At 39.4% G+C, this 20,657-nt stretch overlaps 1 protein-coding gene across 7 annotated transcripts in view; it reads right to left on the reverse strand.

Annotated features, from left to right (window-relative positions):
* Positions 1–20,657, reverse strand: part of dcaf17 (ddb1 and cul4 associated factor 17) — a 54,495-nt gene that overhangs the window by 26,478 nt on the left and 7,360 nt on the right. For 6 of the 7 annotated variants that reach the window (XM_069935585.1, XM_069935582.1, XM_069935584.1 and 3 more), the window contains 4 exons: positions 12,690–12,826; positions 7,274–7,352; positions 5,655–5,744; positions 606–713 (listed from right to left, as the gene is read on the reverse strand). In XM_069935585.1, coding sequence (XP_069791686.1) covers positions 606–713; positions 5,655–5,744; positions 7,274–7,352; positions 12,690–12,826 — 414 coding nt within the window. The remainder of the gene's footprint in view (positions 1–605; positions 714–5,654; positions 5,745–7,273; positions 7,353–12,689; positions 12,827–20,657) is intronic. The other variant, XM_069935588.1, reaches the window with a different exon arrangement.

Genomic DNA, 20,657 nt, shown 5'->3' on the forward strand with positions numbered 1-20,657 from the left:
GTCTGGATCCCATTGAATAATTTCCACTGAAGGTTCTACAGCCAATACGAAAAGAGTCCGAGGTAGATCTGGATAGTGGAAATGTTGGAGATGCTTGATCATTTGTCACAGCTCTGGCCTTGGGTTCATTATAAGGCTGGAAAGGGGTACTGATAGTAGTGATCAGCCATGATCTGTAAAATGGTGGTGCTGGCTCGACGGGCCGAAGGGCCTACTCCAGCTTCTATTGTCTATAGGGCTCGAATCCAGTTTATAAAAATTTTTGACCTAATCCTAATTTCTCCAATACTTTAAATAAATAAAAAACCCACTCCAAGGCCTTTTCAGTGTCCAAGGCAACTGCCACACTAAATTCACCCTTTTTCCTGCTTCTAGCAGCTTATAAATTTTTGTAGTAGACTTTAACCAATTGATCTTGACCAATATTTCACCACGTTCAATCTTGTTCACAGCAAAAATTATCTTTTACTTTTCTGTGTGATGTTGCAAAACTTAGCAAGGTTAATATTTAGCAAACTTCTAAAATATTTTGCACATCTCATTATAAATGTGGACCCATACAGCAGGTTCAGCACTGACCAATATATACATCATTCTCATTTTACCTTCTCAACAATCCACTGAAAACTGTAAAGCTTGACCAAGCCCACACTGTGTGTCACAATGAGCAAACCCTGAGAAACAGTGGCATCTGTTACATTGTTTCCAAAAATCTAGAAGGAAATGATGATTAAATGATTTTTTTTGATTCCTTTGAGTTATAACATAAGAATCACAGTAAGATGCACCACAGAAACATACAATTCAGCTCAAATGACCACCATGTTTTTGTTGTTCCAACGACGCTCATCCATTTAATTGTGAAATTAGTGACTATCCATTAACATCAAACACATCAGAAACAACTCTTTACAAGTATCCCTGCTTTTCAAAAGATCACTTTATGCCACTTCACTTAGTGGCACTTAGGGTAGCCGTTAGCACAATGCCTTCACAGTGTCAGTAATTGAGACCGGCGTTTGAATTCTGTAAGGAGTTTGTACATTTTCCCCAGGGCTCTGGTTTCCTCTCCAGGGGTGTAGGTTAATGGGTGGCATGGATTTGTGGGCTGAAATGGCCCATTACTGTGCTGTATGTCTACATTTAAAATTTAAAACAAACATTAATAACTATTTTCACTAACCAAAAGAAATACGAAGGATTTTCGTTTTTACGAAAAAAGGTGAAAACCAAAAAGTGTTCATGTTTGTTTTGCAGTGAGCCATTAAAGAGGCATGCACCCAGAGCAGTGAGAATGGTGCTGCCAAGCTCTTTCCCCAGGAACTACACTCACATTCTACATCGAGGCAGGCAGATATAAAAGGTGTAGATATTAGTGACCTGCCTGCCCTGATCAGATGTTAATACAGTAGATGACCCTCTTCCTCGCTCTCCTACACCCCAGACTCCTGTACCTCCCACCACCCAACCTCTGACGACTCAGCCTAACATACCATCATCACCACCACTACCTCTGTGCTTGCTGTCTTCACAATTCTGGTAAATGAAACATTGTACAAATAATACTGCTACTTTGTATAGACTGTGTATCTATCATATCATTCCTGCTTTTGTGTTATTTCAGGTTTTGTGTGTTATTTGGTGGGGTTTTTTTTTGTCTGGAAATGCTTAAACCTTTCTCCCCATATAAATTAATGGTAATTGCTTCTTCACTTTACCTCATTTTGACTTATTAAAGGTTTCATAGGAACGTTCTACTTTCGGATAGCTTTTATCTTCTTTCTAAATGATCTCAACACATCATTTATCACAGTATCTAATGAAAAGCCTAACTGTTTACACATCTCTCCATTATGGCTAGGCCTCACCCATGATAGTTTACAGCAAATTTACATCCAGCTTTTTTCCAATGATCTGATTACATTCATTTCTTGAGATATGCTTTCTTGTATACAGTCCTCTAACATTCTAGAATTTGCATCTAGATCTAGATAAAGAGAATATCTTTCCATCTTTATCAATGATTTTTAAGATTAAACTAGACCCATGCTCTTTAATGGCCTTGTTTGGGTTTTCTCATGAACCAGATAAACTTTTGTTGGCATCTCAAGACTGTTTTAGCCAGACGAGCAGTTTTAATGAAATGAAAAGATAAACTCATTGACTCATATGAAGTAGAGACATAAGAGTTTAGAGAAAATTAGATACAATATTAAAGATAAAGTTTCAGCTCGAAAAGATATGGGGCCCATTCATAGAATACGATCACATTTGGCAGTTTTAGGTAATTTGGATGCTCCAGCCTATCCTCTGAAGGTTGTCATTGATCCATTTTTTGTATTTTTAAAAAATTGGTTCTATTGAGTAACCTTGATTAGAGGAAGGGGTTAGATTAATTTTAGGTTTTTCTCTTTTTTTTCCTTTTTAGATAAGTTGATCATGGTTTAATCATGATTATCCTAGATCATAACAATTCCTTAGATGTTATGACCAGTTTACCTATCTCGGCTGCACCATTTCATCAGATGCAAGGATCGACAATGAGATAGACAACAGACTCGCCAAGGCAAATAGCGCCTTTGGAAGACTACACAAAAGAGTCTGGAAAAACAACCAACTGAAAAACTTCACAAAGATAAGCGTATACAGAGCCGTTGTCATACCCACACTCCTTTTCGGCTCCGAATCATGGGTCCTCTACCGGCACCACCTACGGCTCCTAGAACGCTTCCACCAGCGTTGTCTCCGCTCCATCCTCAACATCCATTGGAGCGCTTACATCCCTAACGTCGAAGTACTCGAGATGGCAGAGGTCGACAGCATCGAGTCCACGCTGCTGAAGATCCAGCTGCGCTGGATGGGTCACGTCTCCAGAATGGAGGACCATCGCCTTCCCAAGATCGTGTTATATGGCGAGCTCTCCACTGGCCACCGTGACAGAGGTGCACCAAAGAAAAGGTACAAGGACTGCCTAAAGAAATCTCTTGGTGCCTGCCACATTGACCACCGCCAGTGGGCTGATAACGCCTCAAACCGTGCATCTTGGCGCCTCACAGTTTGGCGGGCAGCAACCTCCTTTGAAGAAGACCGCAGAGCCCACCTCACTGACAAAAGGCAAAGGAGGAAAAACCCAACACCCAACCCCAACCAACCAATTTTCCCCTGCAACCGCTGCAATCGTGTCTGCCTGTCCCGCATCGGACTTGTCAGCCACAAACGAGCCTGCAGCTGACGTGGACTTTTTACCCCCTCCATAAATCTTCGTCCGCGAAGCCAAGCCAAAGAAAAGAAAGATATGACAAGTGTTGGTAACTCAAGTGGTTTATATTTAATTATTTTAATAAATAATGTCAAATTAACAATTATGAATGAAATTTGTGGTAAAGGGCATTTATATTAATAAAATGTGTTTATGTTAAGATATTTCTTTGTAATATTAGTAGAGCATGTATAAAGGATTATTTTTAAACTCAATACAAATATTTTAAAAATTTAAAAAAATTGTATTTTACATTGCCAAATTGAAAACTTTCTCTTTAATGGTATTCCCTACTTGCACAGTTTTGTTATTTCCATATTCTAAGTGCATAATTTTATATTGTTCCAGATTGATATATTTCTGCAATTGATTTACCAGTTTCTCAACCCTACATCTTTTAAGAATGAACTATTTTGGCCACTATTCCCTGAACAGCTAAAACAAAAATCTGTTCTGATGGGAAAACTTTCAAGCTGAAATGTTGTTTCTCTTTTCACAGATACAGCATGACCGACTGAGTGTTTCCAGCATTTTGTCTTTAATAGAAAATGAGTAATTTCAATACATTCCATCAACTCCAAAGCCTTACATTTTCCATAAATACTTTGCATTGATTTATTATAATGTTTATAAATCTCTATAAACAATGTTTTTAAATTCAATCCTTGTTTATATCCCTTCAAAGAACTAAATTCAAATTGTCAGTAACTTGGAATTTGCAAGAAGTTGGCTATATCATTTCCAATTGGTGGCCTATATAAAGTGAAGTCCCCACACATGCACACCCTACGAAGCAACAACTTAGTCCACCAGGTCTCCAAAGTCAACAATGCCATTGGCAGACGCAAAACATTTATTTGGTTTGTCCACTTGTTTAAAGAGCTAAAATTGCAAGACTAGTCATCTAAACACTATGCTCCCCTTACCCCAACAAGAACATTAAATATCCTCAAAACCGTGAGGATATTTAAAGCTTTCAAATTTGGGATAACATTTAATTTTCTGACACAAAATTACTGGATTCAGCTATGCTACACAAAATGAGATTGCAGTGAATTTATTGGATTTTAGTTGAAATGAGCAGGAGAAATTTATCAACCTGTGGAAGATCTGCTCATCTTTGGTTGCTTGGTGGAATTCAGGGGTGTAATATAGGTAGCAGAAGGTGTGACTTTTGAAAAGAGGCACATCTTTTTCTGGACTGAAAACAAAAATCTTTCATCTGATGGGGACCCTCCCCCCCCCCCCCCCCCCCACCAACCCCCAAAATAGACTTCTCCACTGGCTTCGTCATAGTCTCAATTTGTAGATGTACCAAAGAGGAGATAAAGGAATTGGGAGAGAATTCCAAAGTAGCATTTTGATAAATAACAGATTACCTTTTGAGAATACTTATAGTGAGGTAGAAGATAATTAATATTTTAACATAACATAACATAACAATTTACAGCACGGAAACAGGCCATTAGGCCCTTCTAGTTTAACTTTAATTTAAATACGGAAAACAATGTAGCAGGCCCTTCTAGCCCATGAGCCTGTGCTGACAAATTGGGTGACGTGGGGAGAAGACACAAACACCTGGGTTGCTGGTGATGTACTAGCACTAATTTATTATTACATTCTCTAAATACACCTATATCACTCGAGGAGAGCTAGCAATACTATTTGCTGTCATAATAACTTTGAAATGGCTTTCTATGACCGCACACATTGCATCACTGATATTAATCTGAAACTACTTTACAGAATCACAATTCTACAGCATGGAAATTGGTCACTTGCCAACTCATCCACACCAACCAGTGGGTACTCTTCTATATTAATCCATTACTTAGCACTTGATCCATACTCCACTCTGCCCTATCATTGCAAGTCCTCATCTAGACACTTCTGGAAAAAAACTGTCAGTGACCAAGCAGTAACCAGTCTCTCAGAGAAATTTTGATGCATCACGAGTAATAATCCAAAATGTTGAGGAGCCAGAAAAGAATTGCAGTGATAGATCATATCTCGGCAATGAGAAAAGCATCACTTGGTTTTGATACCGCAGAATGGTGTCAAACCCGTTTCACTAGTACTTCAAATGTATGCTTGAGGTTCATGATTGTGGATGGAAGTGGATTGTTCAGTTCATGAATAAAATTAGCTTGTGAGTAGGGGGCTTCTCCCAAAACTGTAGAAGTGGCAAATAACTCGTATTTAGGTGATTTTTCGCTGTCACTAAAACAATTGGCAATGCTGCAAACTGTTCTTGTTCATGGATAATGTCCAAATTTCATGGAATTTCATACTTAAATAAAGGCATTTAATAATGTGGTCATTATTAAATTGAACATAAAGATATTTGATTCAATTAATTCATTAATGAAACAGCTATTTAAAAAAAGACATTTACCTTCTTGTCAATACCCATCATTCCGACAAATGCAAGAGGTAGAACACTGAACAAAGCTAAATGTAAGAGAATTGAGTGTTGATTTCCACCCTGAAAAACATCAACATTGAAAACCTTATGAGCAAGAAATCAGATGGCAAACAAGTTAATGAAGAGTGAGAGACATGCTTTCAATTGCTTTAGACCAGTATCCAAAACAACCTAGGTTAAATAAAATTGCTGTAGAAAGGTCACCACTTGCCTAACTAAACTAGAAAGTGGGAGTTGAAGGTGCCAATCGCCAATTAATGAACCACCAACCTTCTACCAGCACCTTAGGTTCTTCCCATTGGTGCTGGTGTCAGTGGGTGGGCAACTTTTTAGTGATCCTGGCTTCACTGAGATTTGTGCCACCCTTGAAAATGTGCATATTAACTTTAACTTGGTGAAAACAACAAGGAATGGGGTCACTGGCTTAGTCAGGGAAAAGGAGCAGGGGTAGGATTCCAGAGTGTGGAAACAGGAAAGAACAGGATGATTAGAAAGAAATATAGTGCAGAGCTTTAGTCTCATTGGAGAGACATCTGTGCATTTTAAAACTAATTTAAGAGCTAAACATACACCCTTCCTTACAGGCATGTGATATGGAAAACCTTGATGAAATTCCTCAACTGCAACTGTATTAGGATGGTGCTCCTATCAATCACCTGGGATGACCAATCCTTACATATTATTAGTACAGGTAGGTGGAAATGTCACCAGTACAGGAAATGGTGGTAGTGGGTTGGGGGTTGTCATGTGATCTCCACACATGACAATGATTGATAAGGAGCACAGAGCTCAACTTGGTGAACTCAGTGACAATCCAGCAGGCAAGGGGCCATAAACTATGAAGTCCAGTGAATCAAAACCTCCAGCTAAAAGGAAAAGAAAATCTATAGGACCTTTATAGGTCCTGTGAGAGGAAATGTTCATACATGATGGACTAAATAATGGAATGGTAGGAATGGTGCTAATTTGCGCCACAGTTTCAGGTAGTTAGTTACCAGGTCACCAATCTGTTTCCTCATGTAATGAGGATCCATATTTCTGAACGTTTTTTCCACCAGCAGATGGTTTTCAACCGCAATGACAGGTCCAGTTACTTGATTCAGAAATTTATGCAAGGTTTTTGCTCAATGCTCATCGTTGATTGTGTAGAATGACTGATATCAAGATTAATAATCGAGGTAATTAGCACAAAATGATCTCATCATTTCCATTGGGACTTGGTTTGTTTTCTGAAACAAGGACTGCATCATAAATTACAATCATTGTTGATACAGAAATCAGTTCAGTGACACTTATTGACTGATCTAATTTGTTACAAATACTTTTAAATAATTATCAACAATATCGATTTTTTATATGGACAAAAACAAAGCAATTTTCTTTAGTTGTTCACACATTTCAAACATTTGTCATAAGGATTGGTAATAGTTTGACATTCAGAATAAATGCTTTACATTGACAGCCAACTAATTGTTCAAAGTGAAAGGAACATTTAGACCCATAAAACCAGCAGGAAATATTAAAATTCCTATATAAATCTTATGCTGACACGGAGGTTACACCAGCAACATGGCATATCCACTACTCACCGCTCGAGCTACAGCTGTAACCTTGTTCTGTGTAGTCTTTAATACTACAGTCTCCTGAGTATTGTCCCAAGTCAGATACCTGATGATTATAATTATTTTTTAAAATGCAGTACTACATAAGGACTGTAGCATCAAAATTGATCATTTTGTCTGAAAATTGTTGTGACCTTTAACTCTAGACAATTTCCCTCCCATTTGTCAACCTAAATTCATTCTATTTTTCCCTATCATTCATTTCATATAATCAGAAAATGGATATGGTACAGAAGGAGGCTATTCACTCTATCAGAGCAACTCGTTGGTTACTGTCTCTTTACCAATAGCCTTTTAAATTTTTCTTCCCTCTCAAGGCCCATCTGAAAACAATGGACAAGCAGTGCATTTCTCATTGTCTCTCTTAATTGACCCTTTCATTTTATAAAATCAGTGACCTCTCATTTTCAATGACATTTGCCTCCAATTATCCAGTGCCTCCAAACTCTTAATTATTTCACATACATATCAAATCCCCCCCCCTCCTTAAAAGAAAACGGTTCCAGCTTCTCTATTTGCTTTTAGCTGTACTCTGTAACCTTTAAGTTGTCTTAAGTTAAAGGTTCTATTATTGACACTTAATACTACATTTAGAATGTAACATGCATGAAATTCTTTAACTTTGTCTACAGTAAGGCCACTTTGTACAGCGCCCCTCACAGAAGCCAACACCACCTGGTGTTCCCAGACTGTCTCCCGTCCAAGTGCTGACTAGGCCTGAGCCTAATTAGCATATGAGATCAGACAATCTCAGGCATATTCAGGGTATTAGGCTTCTATTCAGGCTATTAGACGTCTTGTGTTACTAATAACATTAAGTCATGAACACTCTTTGATTCAATCACCCTTTACACCTCAAAAATTGAATAAATGGAAATCAGATATTTCAGATCGATGTTTTAAATATGGTGAAGAAATTGAAACTTTTCTCTACTTCGTCTTGTTCAAAAGTCTAACCATTTTGGATTTCTATTAGTAATTTTTTGCAACAAGTTACTGGTGTTTTTTTTTCCATTAAATCCTGAATTGTTCTTGATGTGGAATTTTGGAAATATAATTCCTAAATTAGATTTATCAGATTCTCAATTGAAATTTGTTAAATTAGCTCTGGTAATAGTGAGGAAGTGTATTGCTGTTACTTGGAAATCAGATGTTTCTTTAACATTAGGAAGGTGGCAAATGGAGATTTAAAGCTGTATTCCATTAGAGGGAAAAAAAAACATCATTTGAGATGTGAATATTCTACTTCTTTACAGATTTGGAGCCTGTATACTCGAACATTAGGATTGAATTTATAAATAGTTCCTTTGATTCTTCCGGTTCCATGAAATTTTCCCTCAATGAATTATGTTTTTTTTTGTTAAAATGTTTTCATATGAGATCTTCAAGTGTTTCCAAGAGCAATCTAACTTAAGATGTATATTTACCATATTTTTCTAAATATTTTAGTGTTTTTTTTCTTTGGGAAGGTAGTGGGGTTTTTTGGGAAGGGAGTGGGAGGATGTATTAGTTTTTTTTTCCTTATAAAATGAACGTATTTAATCATTTTTAATATAATACTTTGATATATGAAAACTGTATTTATGCATGTGCTTATTATAAATAAAATACTTTAAAAAATCAACCTTTATATTAGGGTATTGTAGACTCTTACAACTTTGTGTTCATGTTTTTTCTGAATTCCTAATGGAATTTATTGGTGACTATTATTGCTGAGGCAAAAATTATACATCTTCTAAGCTTCAGTACTCCTTCTGCAATGTGAAGTACCAAACTATTTAAGTACTCCTACATGTCTGTGTCTATGGGTTGTTACAATTTTTACATGATTTTCCAACTCTTCAATTCTATCCCTCTAGACTTGGTTTTCAATTTTATGGTCTTATTAATCTCCATTGCTACTTCTGGTTGTTTGCATTTATCCAATGGACTCCATGGAATTTCCAACTGAAATCCACCATGTCACACAATGAAATTTATTTTCCAGTTAAACTTCCATGTGTCAAAATGATTTGCTCAGCATTAACTATCTCAACTGGTGTTCAGAAATTGTAAAATTATATATTTCATAAAGGAGTCCAGACTTCAATCTACATTTTAAAAACATACATGTCAGATTTAATTTTTTTTTAAAGTTACCCCTCAGGTTCCTGTTAAATCTCTTCCCCATGTCCTCTAGTTACCAATTACTCTACTCTGGATAAAAGATTCTCTGTGTTGACCTGATCTATACCTCTCACAATTTAATAAACCTCTGAGATCACCTCTCATCCTCCTGTGCTCCAAAGAATAAAGTGATAACCTGCTCAATCTCTATCCATAGCTCTGGTCCCCCATTCCAAGCAACATCTTCGTAAATTTTCTCTGTACCCTCTCCAGCTTGACATCTTTTCTGTCGCACCAAATGGGGCACTAGCAACATTTTACACAACTGCAGCTTCTATACTAAATACAGTACAACTCTGTGATTATCCAAAATGGTCAGGACCGGGCCTATTTTAGATAAACAATATTTTTAGATAACAGGTCCTTTTTTTATAAAAACAGCCCAGTAGCAACAGCAAATCATTTATAACAGTGTTTAAACACAAGGGAAGGCTTTTTAAGCTTGAAATAATGTTTAATTCTCACCAAAAAAAAAAGCAACCTGAACAAAATAAGTCAAATCCAACACCAAAAACTCAAATTTCTACTCAGGTTTTTCAAAAATTCCATAATGTTTTCAACCTGTGACGTCAGTTCAGCTCCAAAAATATTTTGGATAAACAGGATTTCTGATTGCTCGATGCGATCTAACCATCCAGAGCAGCTTACCATGCGGAACCTTATGGATTTCAGTAAGGGATTCGATGAAAGTCAACAGCTCTGTACTTGTCAACCTTTCCAGACACATCTTCAAAAAAAACTCACTCAGATTTGTAAGAGGTAACCTCCCACTTACAAAACTATTCCGACTATCCTGAATCAGCTCTGTCCACCCAAATGCATGTATATCTTCTCCCTCAGAATAATCTCTGGTCTGTCACTGGTCTGTCGTTCCCAGGTTTTTCCCTGCAGTTTGTTGAAGAGAGGCACAACATTTGATTCCCTGCTGGCATCTCAACTGTACTTAATGACAACTCAAATTTTAGCCAGGGCACCTGTAATTTCCTCTCTCTGTTCCCACGTTGTCTTCTGATATGTCCGATCATGCTCAGGAGATTTGTCTACCTTCAAAAGCATTAGGACCTTCAGCACCTCCTCAACCATCTGTTCTCCAGACACTACCCCTGGCTACCACAAATTCCCCAGTCCTCACATCTTTCTCCATAGTAAAACAAAGGAGAAGTGCACATTGAGGACCTTGTTCATCTTGTGAGGCTCCATTGCCAAGATGACCATATTGATTCCTAAAGGGTCCTAATTACATGCTTATAAAACCTCTTGGGATTATCCTTACTGTTATCTGCCAGAGCAATCTCCTGTCCCACTTATGACTTCCTGATTTTCTTTTTAGCTTGCTCCTAAGTTCCCAAAACTCCTTCGGGTGTACATAGCGCTCCCCGCAGGGTCCTACCACCCAGTCCTACTGTCAAAGGCTCCATACAGGCATTAAATGGCCTGTGAAAGGAGCTGTTGTTTTAATTTAAAATCCTGTAACTGTAGGGTCTGGGTCCAGGATAGCAGCACATGTGCTCGGCTGCAACCTCGAAGGGTTGAAGACTCCAGTGGAGTAGCGGACTGGTGCAAGGCACCTGAAATGAGAAGAATTCGTCCAATTGAGAAGAGAAGGAGGAAATGACCTCAAGGACAGTGACCACAGTGGCAGACCAGCAAGGGGTTCTGTGGCTGAAGGACACAAACAGGTGATGGATGAGCTGTTGACGACTTGCAGGCGAGGATCCTAGACTGGCTTTGGGATGCTGGAGACTGGCTCATGAGAACCAGGTATCGTAAGCTGGATTTGAGAGGATGTTGAGGGCAAGTAGGGCTCCCAAAGGGACCCAGGTGCTGGAGGCTCCTTCATCACATCGGAGGTTTGGATCTGGGCTCGTGTTGCCAATAGTTTGAACTGAAAACTAGGGGTGGCTGCAGAGGCTGCGGAAGCACTGGAGGCAAATCCACGGACACTCGGTGACTCTGAGCGAGGGACTCTTGCTCTGACTGTAAGGGGCACCAGGCATGCTGATGCTAATAATGATTCTTTGTTTGCCTTATGGCAGACTAAAGGCAATTTTGTATATTATTACCTTTCTGTTTTATTACTTGAAAATAAAGAGTATCTGATCTGAGTGAATTCCAGCTGCCCCATGCGTCCTTCTTGCTCTTGACCAGAGCTTGACATTCCATCACCATCCTAGCTAGCTTCCTCACGCTTGCATGTCTGACCTTTCGCTCTAACAGGAACGCGCATGTCCTGAACTCTCGTTAACACACTTAAAAACATTTCATCTTCCCAACATCCTCTTCCTCCAAACAACCTGTTTCATACAACCCAGTCCCCAATTCCAAATGTTAACATGGCCCACCCTATCTCTCTGTCCATAACTATCTTCTCTCCTTCTTTTAAATCTCTGCGATGGAAACCATTCAAATATGGGGATTTGTTGTTCTCTGATGCCAGCTATTTCTTCATTACTGTGATTTTTGCCTACACTACTTTTGCCAAGGTCCAGTCCCCGATTCAGTTTTATGATCATCGAGATGGCCAATATGCTTTTCTCCTTGACACAAAGTACCATTTTAGATGGTTTTTTTTCTCCTAGTATTTTTAATGTCAGTATGTGTGCTTAATCCCCTTTATAGTTTCACATTTCAACTTTTTAGTGGGGTGTACTGCTACTGACCACATTATTATAATAACTTTTTGCATTGATTTTGTTTCCAAGCTTCTTACCATGACGTTATAATGTCATCTTTTTACTTTTCCCAATCAGCAGGATTGAGATGGTTTTGCCTTTTGAAGGCTTTTTCTTTAGTTTTACGTAGTCCACAATCTATTTAATGTTCCGTGGCTTCTTTCTTTAAAGACACACCCACACACCACTTGCCCCTACAGGAATTAAACTGACTCTGCAGACCATACTTTGAACACCTGGCAGATACAATCAATTTTTTGTAGACTTGGTCATATTTACTTGGAAATCAGCTGAACACATATCCAGAACAGGACAATGTTAAATGGCATTTTGCATTCTGGCATCTTCTAATAATAAGCATTTGAGAGTCCAGACTGACAGAGAGCTGTGTGAAGGAAATAGATATTTTAATTCCTGATTAAACCAATACATTTCCATGTTATAACTGAACATTAAATGTAGCTGTTTTGCTTTACTTCCTTTCAGATACAGTACCAAACACAATCATATTCTGAATCTTTCACAAATTCAAGCTCAAAAAATACCTGAACTTCCATTGAGATGAAAGGTAAACTTTTTCTATAATCTCTGCAGTCCTGGTGGACGTACGGATGAACCAGTTGTTTGCAGTAAGAGCCATGATTGCAGGTTTGTGATCTGATGGTTTAGGAAGCATTTCTCCCTGTGTATAAAAGAATATTTGCAATTATTGAAATCTTTTCAAATGTGATGTTTTTGCACTGTATCTTCATGACAGGGAATAAACGTAAAATTCAGATTTATTGTCAGAGAACATGCATGACATCACATACAACCCTAAGATTCTTTTTTTCCTGTGGGCATGGCCTGAAATTCTATGTATTAGTAATGTAAACTATACTCACGAAAAAGATATCTCTATTAAAGAGAAACGTACTCAAAGAAATATAAACTGAAGAAAATAAATAATTAGTAAGAATCCTGATTATCTTTTGTTTAGGAGTCTGATTGTGGAGAAGGAGGGATAGCAACTGTTCCTGAACCTGGTGGTACAAGTTTTGTGCTACTTATACCTCTGTCTTGAAGCCAGTAGAGAGCACAAGAGCATGTACTGGGTGATGTGGATCCTTGATGATTGCTGCTGCTCTTAGATGAGTTCCATTAAATGCACAAGAACCTCAGAGTGACACGAAGGAAAATCCTAAGTGATGATGGTTAGGATGGTGTTGGTGGAGAAAGGCATTTGTTGTTGTTTGGAAACAAGCAAAGAATGAACATTAATCAGTCAGAGGTGATGCATTCAACTTGATTCAAGATTACTGGACCATTTCCATCACAAAACATTTTCCTGTAGTTACACGACTCCATATATCATGCTTATCTCCATGACCAATGGTGCAGAAAACCTCAGAGATCCTCTCGGAACTCCTGAAAAACGTCATTCTGGATATTAATAGCTGAGGAATTATTGGGAACACGGAGAAAGTCACAAATAATAGGTTGGAAGTTAATTTGTTTGAAATAATCTTTCTTGGAAACAGTTCATGATGGTGGACAGCTTCACTAGATGGCCAGAAGCTGTCCCACTCTTGGACACTTCCACAATACCCTGCACCGGGCCCCTTATCACCAACTGGATAGCCTCTTTCAAGTGTTGTCTCCCACTTTAGCTTAGAACTGTTGAGAAAATAGTGCAGGTTAGCATGTATTGCATCACAAGCTCTGGAGTCATAAATCTATTTTGAGTCAACACCCCCATTTATGGACTTGGAATATAGGTGCAGTCACTGATGAAGCAATTTAAAATGTTTGTGATATGAAAAATCCTATAGTAATCTCTTGAGGCTATTATGACTGTGCCCCAGAAATCAAAAAAGCATTTTCTCTTCACATCAAGCATGACTAGAACCAATGTAGGCTTTATTTAAAAAAAAGCTTTTCATTTTATCTCACATTTCCAAAGCCCCATAGCACTACATTCAGTTCAAGATTACTTTGAGATGAAGGGCAACTGTACTCATCCCTTCATTTGTGATCAATGTATGATGAACTGTGGAGCTAACAGTACCAAATGAAGTATCATCAATAGTGGTGACACAATCCATAACAACAGGTTTTAATCATTTTTGTTTCATTTACCTTTCAACAAGTAAGGGAATTGTTAAAATGACATGGAATTGGTATAAATGGTACTTGATGGTGAGCATAGACAAGGAGGGCTAAAGGACCTGTATCTATCTTGTATGTGACATTGTGCCTTCACTGACATTTACTGAGTACAGCACACAAATGTACTGGAGAAACTTGGCAGGTCAAGCAACATTGATAGGAAGTAAAGGGCAACCATATAACTGTTTTACAATGTGGAAACAGGCCATGTCAGCCCTTCAAGTCCATGCCGATTCACTTGAACAACTCCACTAGCTCCCCCCTCCCGCTCTCCACCCATAACCCTCCAACCCCCTCACCTCCATGTACACATCCAACTTTCTCTTAAATGACAGAAGGGACCCTGCCGCAACTATCTCTTTTGGAGGATCATTCCATTCTGCCACCACGCTGAGTGAAAAAGCATCCTCTAATAATTTCTCCTAAAGTTTTGCCCTCTAACCCTTAACTTATGCCCTCTTGTTCCAACCTCCCCTGCCCTCAGGGGTAAGAGTCTAATCAATGTTTCAGTTCAAGCTATAATTTTGTTTAAAAAGTGGGGGAGGAGAGGAGAAGGGGATGTGAGGATTTAACTCAACCCCAGCTTCTGCAGATTTTAATGCTTAACTGACTTTTACTGACTTGTCTTAAAATAAAAGCTCTGAGTGAACTTTTTTTTAAATCCAGGAAACCATTGTAAAATGTGAAATTAATGGCAGAAATACTTCCAATATGTACAATGTTGTCTACTTTCCTCTACATTTGATTTATCGTTACACTGTTTCAAAAAGAACCAATTCAGGTTAACATTGCAACAAATTACCTTCCTTCTAACACTTCTGTCAGCATTGAAAATGATTATTGATGAGTCAGATCTGACAAAGGATTTTTGGCCTTAAGCATTACACCTTCTCCCTTTCCATAGATGTTCCTGGCCTATTGAGCGTCTCCAGCAATTTGTTTTATTTCAGACTTCCAACATCTGCAATTTTATTTATTATTGCCAAGTCATGATAGTTTGTTAGAACTAAACAGAGTACTTAAAAACATTCAAACGTGAACAACCCAGAAAGGAAAATGGAATATTTTAATGTATTTTTAAATTGACTTTTCTATTTTAGAGTCTGAGTTATAGCATTTTAGTCCATCTTATCCATGCTAACCAAGTTCCCTGGCTGATCTAGTTCTATTTACTTGCATTTGTCCCATGTCCCCCTAAAACTGATCCAATTCATATATTTGTCCATCTTTAGTGAATCAGAATTTATCATGAACAAGTCATGAAATTTGGTGTTTTGCGCCAACATCATAGTGCAAACATTCATATTGTAACCATCTTACAATATTATATAAAAACATTAAAATAATAGTGCATGGAAAGTAAGGCAGTGTCTTTGGTCCATTGATTATACAGGAATCTGATGGCAACAAGGAAGAAGCTGTCCTTGTGCCATTGAGTGCTCGATTTTAGGGTGCTGTACCTTTTTCCCAATGGGAGCAGAGTGAAGAGGGCAAGGCGTGGGTGGTGGGGGTCTTTGAGGATAGAGACTGATTTTTTTAAGACACCGCCTCACATAAGATGTCCTCGATGGAGTGGTCTGGTGCCTGTGATCTCACAGGGCGAGTTAACAACCCTCTGGAATTTATTCTTGTCCTGAGAGTTGGCGCCTCCATACTAGGCAGTGATGCAACCAGCCAGAATGCTCTCCATGGTACACCAGTAGAAGTTTTTCAAAGTTTTTGGTGACATACTGAAACTCCTCAGACACCTCACAAAGTATAGTATAGCTGCTGGCAAGCCATCTTTGTGATTGCATTGACGTGGCGACTCCCAAGTCAGATTCTCATAGATGTTGACACCCAGGAATTTGAAGTTTTTGACCCTCTTTTTTGAATATTTTATTTTAATTTTCATAGACTCATGAATCAAACATTATGGTCTGTTTTTAACATTCATGTAACATAGTCTGTATTTATCCCCCACCCTCCTACAACTGAAAGTACCATCAATTAAATTACATTAATATCAAAATGAAAAACACCCCATAAATCCCTCTCCCTCTTCCACCCCCCCCAAAATATCCTCCAGCACCGATAACCAAGCTATTGGCACCAATTCCCCTGCCATTTTGAGACGTGCCCAATGCACCCATCTACCACTTTTACCTCCCTCCCTTTCCTTGAGTTCCCCATATTTATTCTTGCTTCTAATATATATTCATCTTTAAACATTAACATTATGAAAAAAAAATCTCCCCCTCATATTCCTCACAATTACAATATTTACAGTCCATCTTTTCCCTGATTCCCTCTTTCCACCTTATTTACATTTAATCCTGAAGTGGTGGCAGGGTTCTTACAAAGTCCATTGTCTCCTTTGAATCCTTAAACAACTTTCTTTCCCCTTCCGTTCTTATTATTTTCAGCATTGCCAGGGGATAGAGGAGGGTAAACTCTATTCCTTTTTGTTTAAGGCACTTTTTAACTGGGTCAAATTCCCTCCTGCATTTCAATAATGCCATGCTTATGTCTGGGTAGAATAAATCCATATTCCACAGGATTCTCTCCCCCCCCACCCCGTCCCCCCCTCCCCGTCTTCGTACCCACCACTGCCACCTTACTGTCTCTCTATTCTAATAGTGAAGGAGCCTTACCAGGATAGAGCCTGGCCATTCGTTTTGCCCTGGGTGGGGGAAGGGATGGGGTGGGGGGGGGGGGGGGGGCAAGAGACTGGTGGGCCCATTCTATTTCCAGGTTATTTCCAATTTGTTCTGTCTCCAGTATATCTGGGGTCCACTTTTTCAGGAACTCCATCACGTCTCTCTCCTCCTTACCCCCCCACATTTTAACCGTATGCCTCCTGCTGATGTTTTCTACGGTATCCATCTTCTCCCATATCCTTAACCCTATTACTTTCCCATGCATCCATTTCATTCTCTCTCTCTGATCCAATCTTTCTTCCATTCTCTCAATTCTCTCTTCCTTTTCAGATACCCTTTCTGTCAAGTTATTCAGCCTTTCTTTGATTGCCCTTGCCCTGCCTCGAAAGTCTTCGAAGTTCTTTTTATCTGGCCAATGGCCTCCAGTATCTCTCTGGCAAAAGGCATCAGGCCCTTTGCCCCTTTTATCTGTCTTTCACCTCCTTGCACTGTCCTTCCTTTTCCCCTCGTTCTTTCTCCTCCTCACTTTCCAACTCCAGGTTTCCCACCGATTTTCCCCTCTGGCTGCGCTATTCCTGGAGTCCTCCAAGCCTGACACCTCCAACGGCCTCCGATGCCTCGGGCCATTTATTTGCACCCGCCAGTTGAAGCAGCCTTACAAGATAAGTCTTTATTTTCTTCTTTACTGTTTCTTCCAGCCCGGGGGTCCTTCTCTCCATTGCCACCCGCGTCACTGCCTACTCTGCCTTAACTCCCCTGACCTCAGACCTAACCATTGCCACCCCCGTGACCTCGGATCCCTGAACCTCCAGCACCCGAAAGCACTCCCATCGCCACCTGTATCGCCATCAGTTCCCCAGCTAAGCCCCTGTGACCTCGGGCCTATACATCTCCCGCGCCCAACAGTGCTGCCGCCTGCGTCCTTGTCGACGCGGCCTTGGCTCTGCCCCTGCAACCAACAGCACTCCTGCCACTTCGGTTGCCTCCTTCCCCCAGCCCGCTTGAGATCCAACCTTATCAGGTCCATCTTCTTTCTCCCTCCTGGGTGAATCTTGTTTCCTCGGGAAGCTTTGGGACTCCGTTGTTGCTGCCGCCATGTCTTGTTAGACCCTGGGTTAGCCTCTCCACCTCCACCATGCAGTGAGTATTTTCCTCCATCCTGTTTCTTTGTTCTTTTTTCCCGTCTTTTCTTCTTTCCCTTCTCACTCTTACTTCGATTTGTATTCTTGGTTGTCTTCCTTTTTGGGTCTTTTTATTCTAGGGGACCTTGTATCTATCTTTTATTCTCTTTTCCTCAGGGTTAGGGTTAGTTCTTGGCCCTCTCCAGTAATAAGCCCCCGATGAGGACTGGGTTATATTCCCCTGATTCCTTCTGAAGTGAATGGTCATACCCTAAAATGAATAGACTTTTCCACTAGAATTAAGAATCAAACTTCAGATCACTGCATTGACCATACATTGTCCAATTACAGGGCTACTATTCCACAGGATAATGTACAGTTAAAAAGATACAAAAAGCAGTATAGTGGTATTACAAGTAGTGCTGCTACCCCAACCTCCAATGCTGTGTATGTGGAATTTGCATATTCTGCTTGAGTTTCCCCAGGTGCTCCAGTGTCTTTCACGTCCCAGTAAAATGTGGATAGGTAGTTTAATTTGCCACTGTAAATTTCTCCTAATATGTACATTAGTAGAAAAACCTGGATGGAGTTGATGAGATTATGGGGAGAATAAAATGGTTTAGGCCAGTATATATAACCATATAACAATTATAGCACAGAAACAGGCCAGTTTGGACCTTCTAGTGCATGCCAGACACTTTCTTCCATCTAGTCCCATAAACTTCCATACCTCTCTTGTCCATATACCTATCCAACTTTCCCTTAAATATTAAAATCGAGCCCACATCTACCACTTTGGCCCAGAAGCTTATTCCACACTCCCACCACCCTCTGAGTGAAGAAATCCCCCCTCACGCTTCCCCTAAACTTTTCCCCCTTCAATCTCAATCCATGTCCTCTTGTTTGAATATCCCCCACTCTCAATGGAAAAAGCCTATCCACATTGACTCTATCTGTCCTCCTCATAATTTTTAAATACCTCTATCAAATCACCTCTCAATCTTCTACACTCCAGGAAATAAAGACCTAGCCTGTTTAACCTTTCCCTGTAACTCAAAGCCAGACAACATTCTTGTAAATCTTCTCTGCACTCTTTCTATTTTGTTGATATCTTTCCTATAATTCGGTGATCAAAACTGCCCATATTCCAAATTTGGCCTTCTACAACTTCAACATGACATCCCAACTCCTGTATTCAATACTTTGATTTATGAAGGCCAACACACCAAATGCTTTCTTCACCACCCTATTTACATGTACCAGAATTCCTAAATCCCTTTGTTCTACTTTCCTCAATTGTCGACCATTTAATGTTTTTGACATTTGCTGATTAGACCTACCAAAATGTAGCACCTCACATTTATCAGTATTAAACTCCATCTGCCATCTTTCAGCCCACTCTTCTAACTGCCCTGTATCCCACTGCAAGCTTTGCTAACATTCACTGTGCACAACACCACCAATCTTCGTATCATCTGCATACTTACTAATCCAATTTGCCACCCTATCATCTAGATCATCAATAGATATGACAAACAAAAATGAACCCTGAGGCACTCCACTAGTCACCGGCCTCCAATATGACAAACAATTTTCCACCAATGATTAATCATTGATTTAACATACCTAACTAACCTCTTATGCGGAACCTGGTCCAAGGCCTTACTAAAGTCCATATAGATGACATCTACAGCCTTCCCCCTCATCAACCTTCTTAGTGACCTTCTTAAAAAACTAAGATTTGTTAAGTCTTATCTACCACAAACAAAACCATGTTGACTACTCCTAATCAATCCCTATCTATCCAAATAGTTGTATATTAACATCTCCAAGAACACTCTCCATTAATTTATCTATCACCAATGACAGATTTACAGACCTATAATTACCAGGTTTACTTTTATAGTCTTTAAACAGTGGAACAGCCTGAGCTACCCTCCAATCCTCTGGTACCTCCCTGCGGCCAGTGACATTTTAAATATTTCTGTCAGAGCCCCTACTATTTGTACACTTACTTCCCTCAAGGTCCAAGGGAATATCTTATCAGGACCCAGAAATTTAACCACCTTTATTCTCTTTAAAATAGCCAGTACTACCTGTCACATTTGTGGCCCGAAATGTGAAGTTAATAAAACATTAAACACAAGTTTTATCAGGTAAACTTCTCAGTGGCTTTATTTTCCCGTTTCCTTTGTTCTCCTGCTTGTGTTCTTATCTCTCTCTCCTACCACGTGACTTCCAGTACATCTCATACATATTCATTATCATGACATCCCTCCTTTAATCAGAAATAAACTTTACCTTCACTTACCAATATCCCTCGGAAACATACAAACATCGTAACTAATGGTAATACTATAACTCAACTACATAAAATTTACTTCCTACAGCACTCATACATGCACTTTATGATATAAGATTAAATACAGTCCCAAAGTTCTTATTAAAACTATGGCACAAAGTCTTCGTATCGTTTGGGCGGTTTCCGGTTTCGTTTCGGCCTGCCTGCGATATTGTCGTCGCTTCTCGGTTGTTCACTCTCAGCATCGGACATACTGCTCGCCACGGCTTCGGGTGTTTCTGGCGCTCTAGTCACTTCATCAGG

Source organism: Narcine bancroftii, chromosome 4 (genome assembly GCF_036971445.1).
Source record: "Narcine bancroftii isolate sNarBan1 chromosome 4, sNarBan1.hap1, whole genome shotgun sequence".
Lineage (NCBI taxonomy): Eukaryota > Metazoa > Chordata > Chondrichthyes > Torpediniformes > Narcinidae > Narcine > Narcine bancroftii.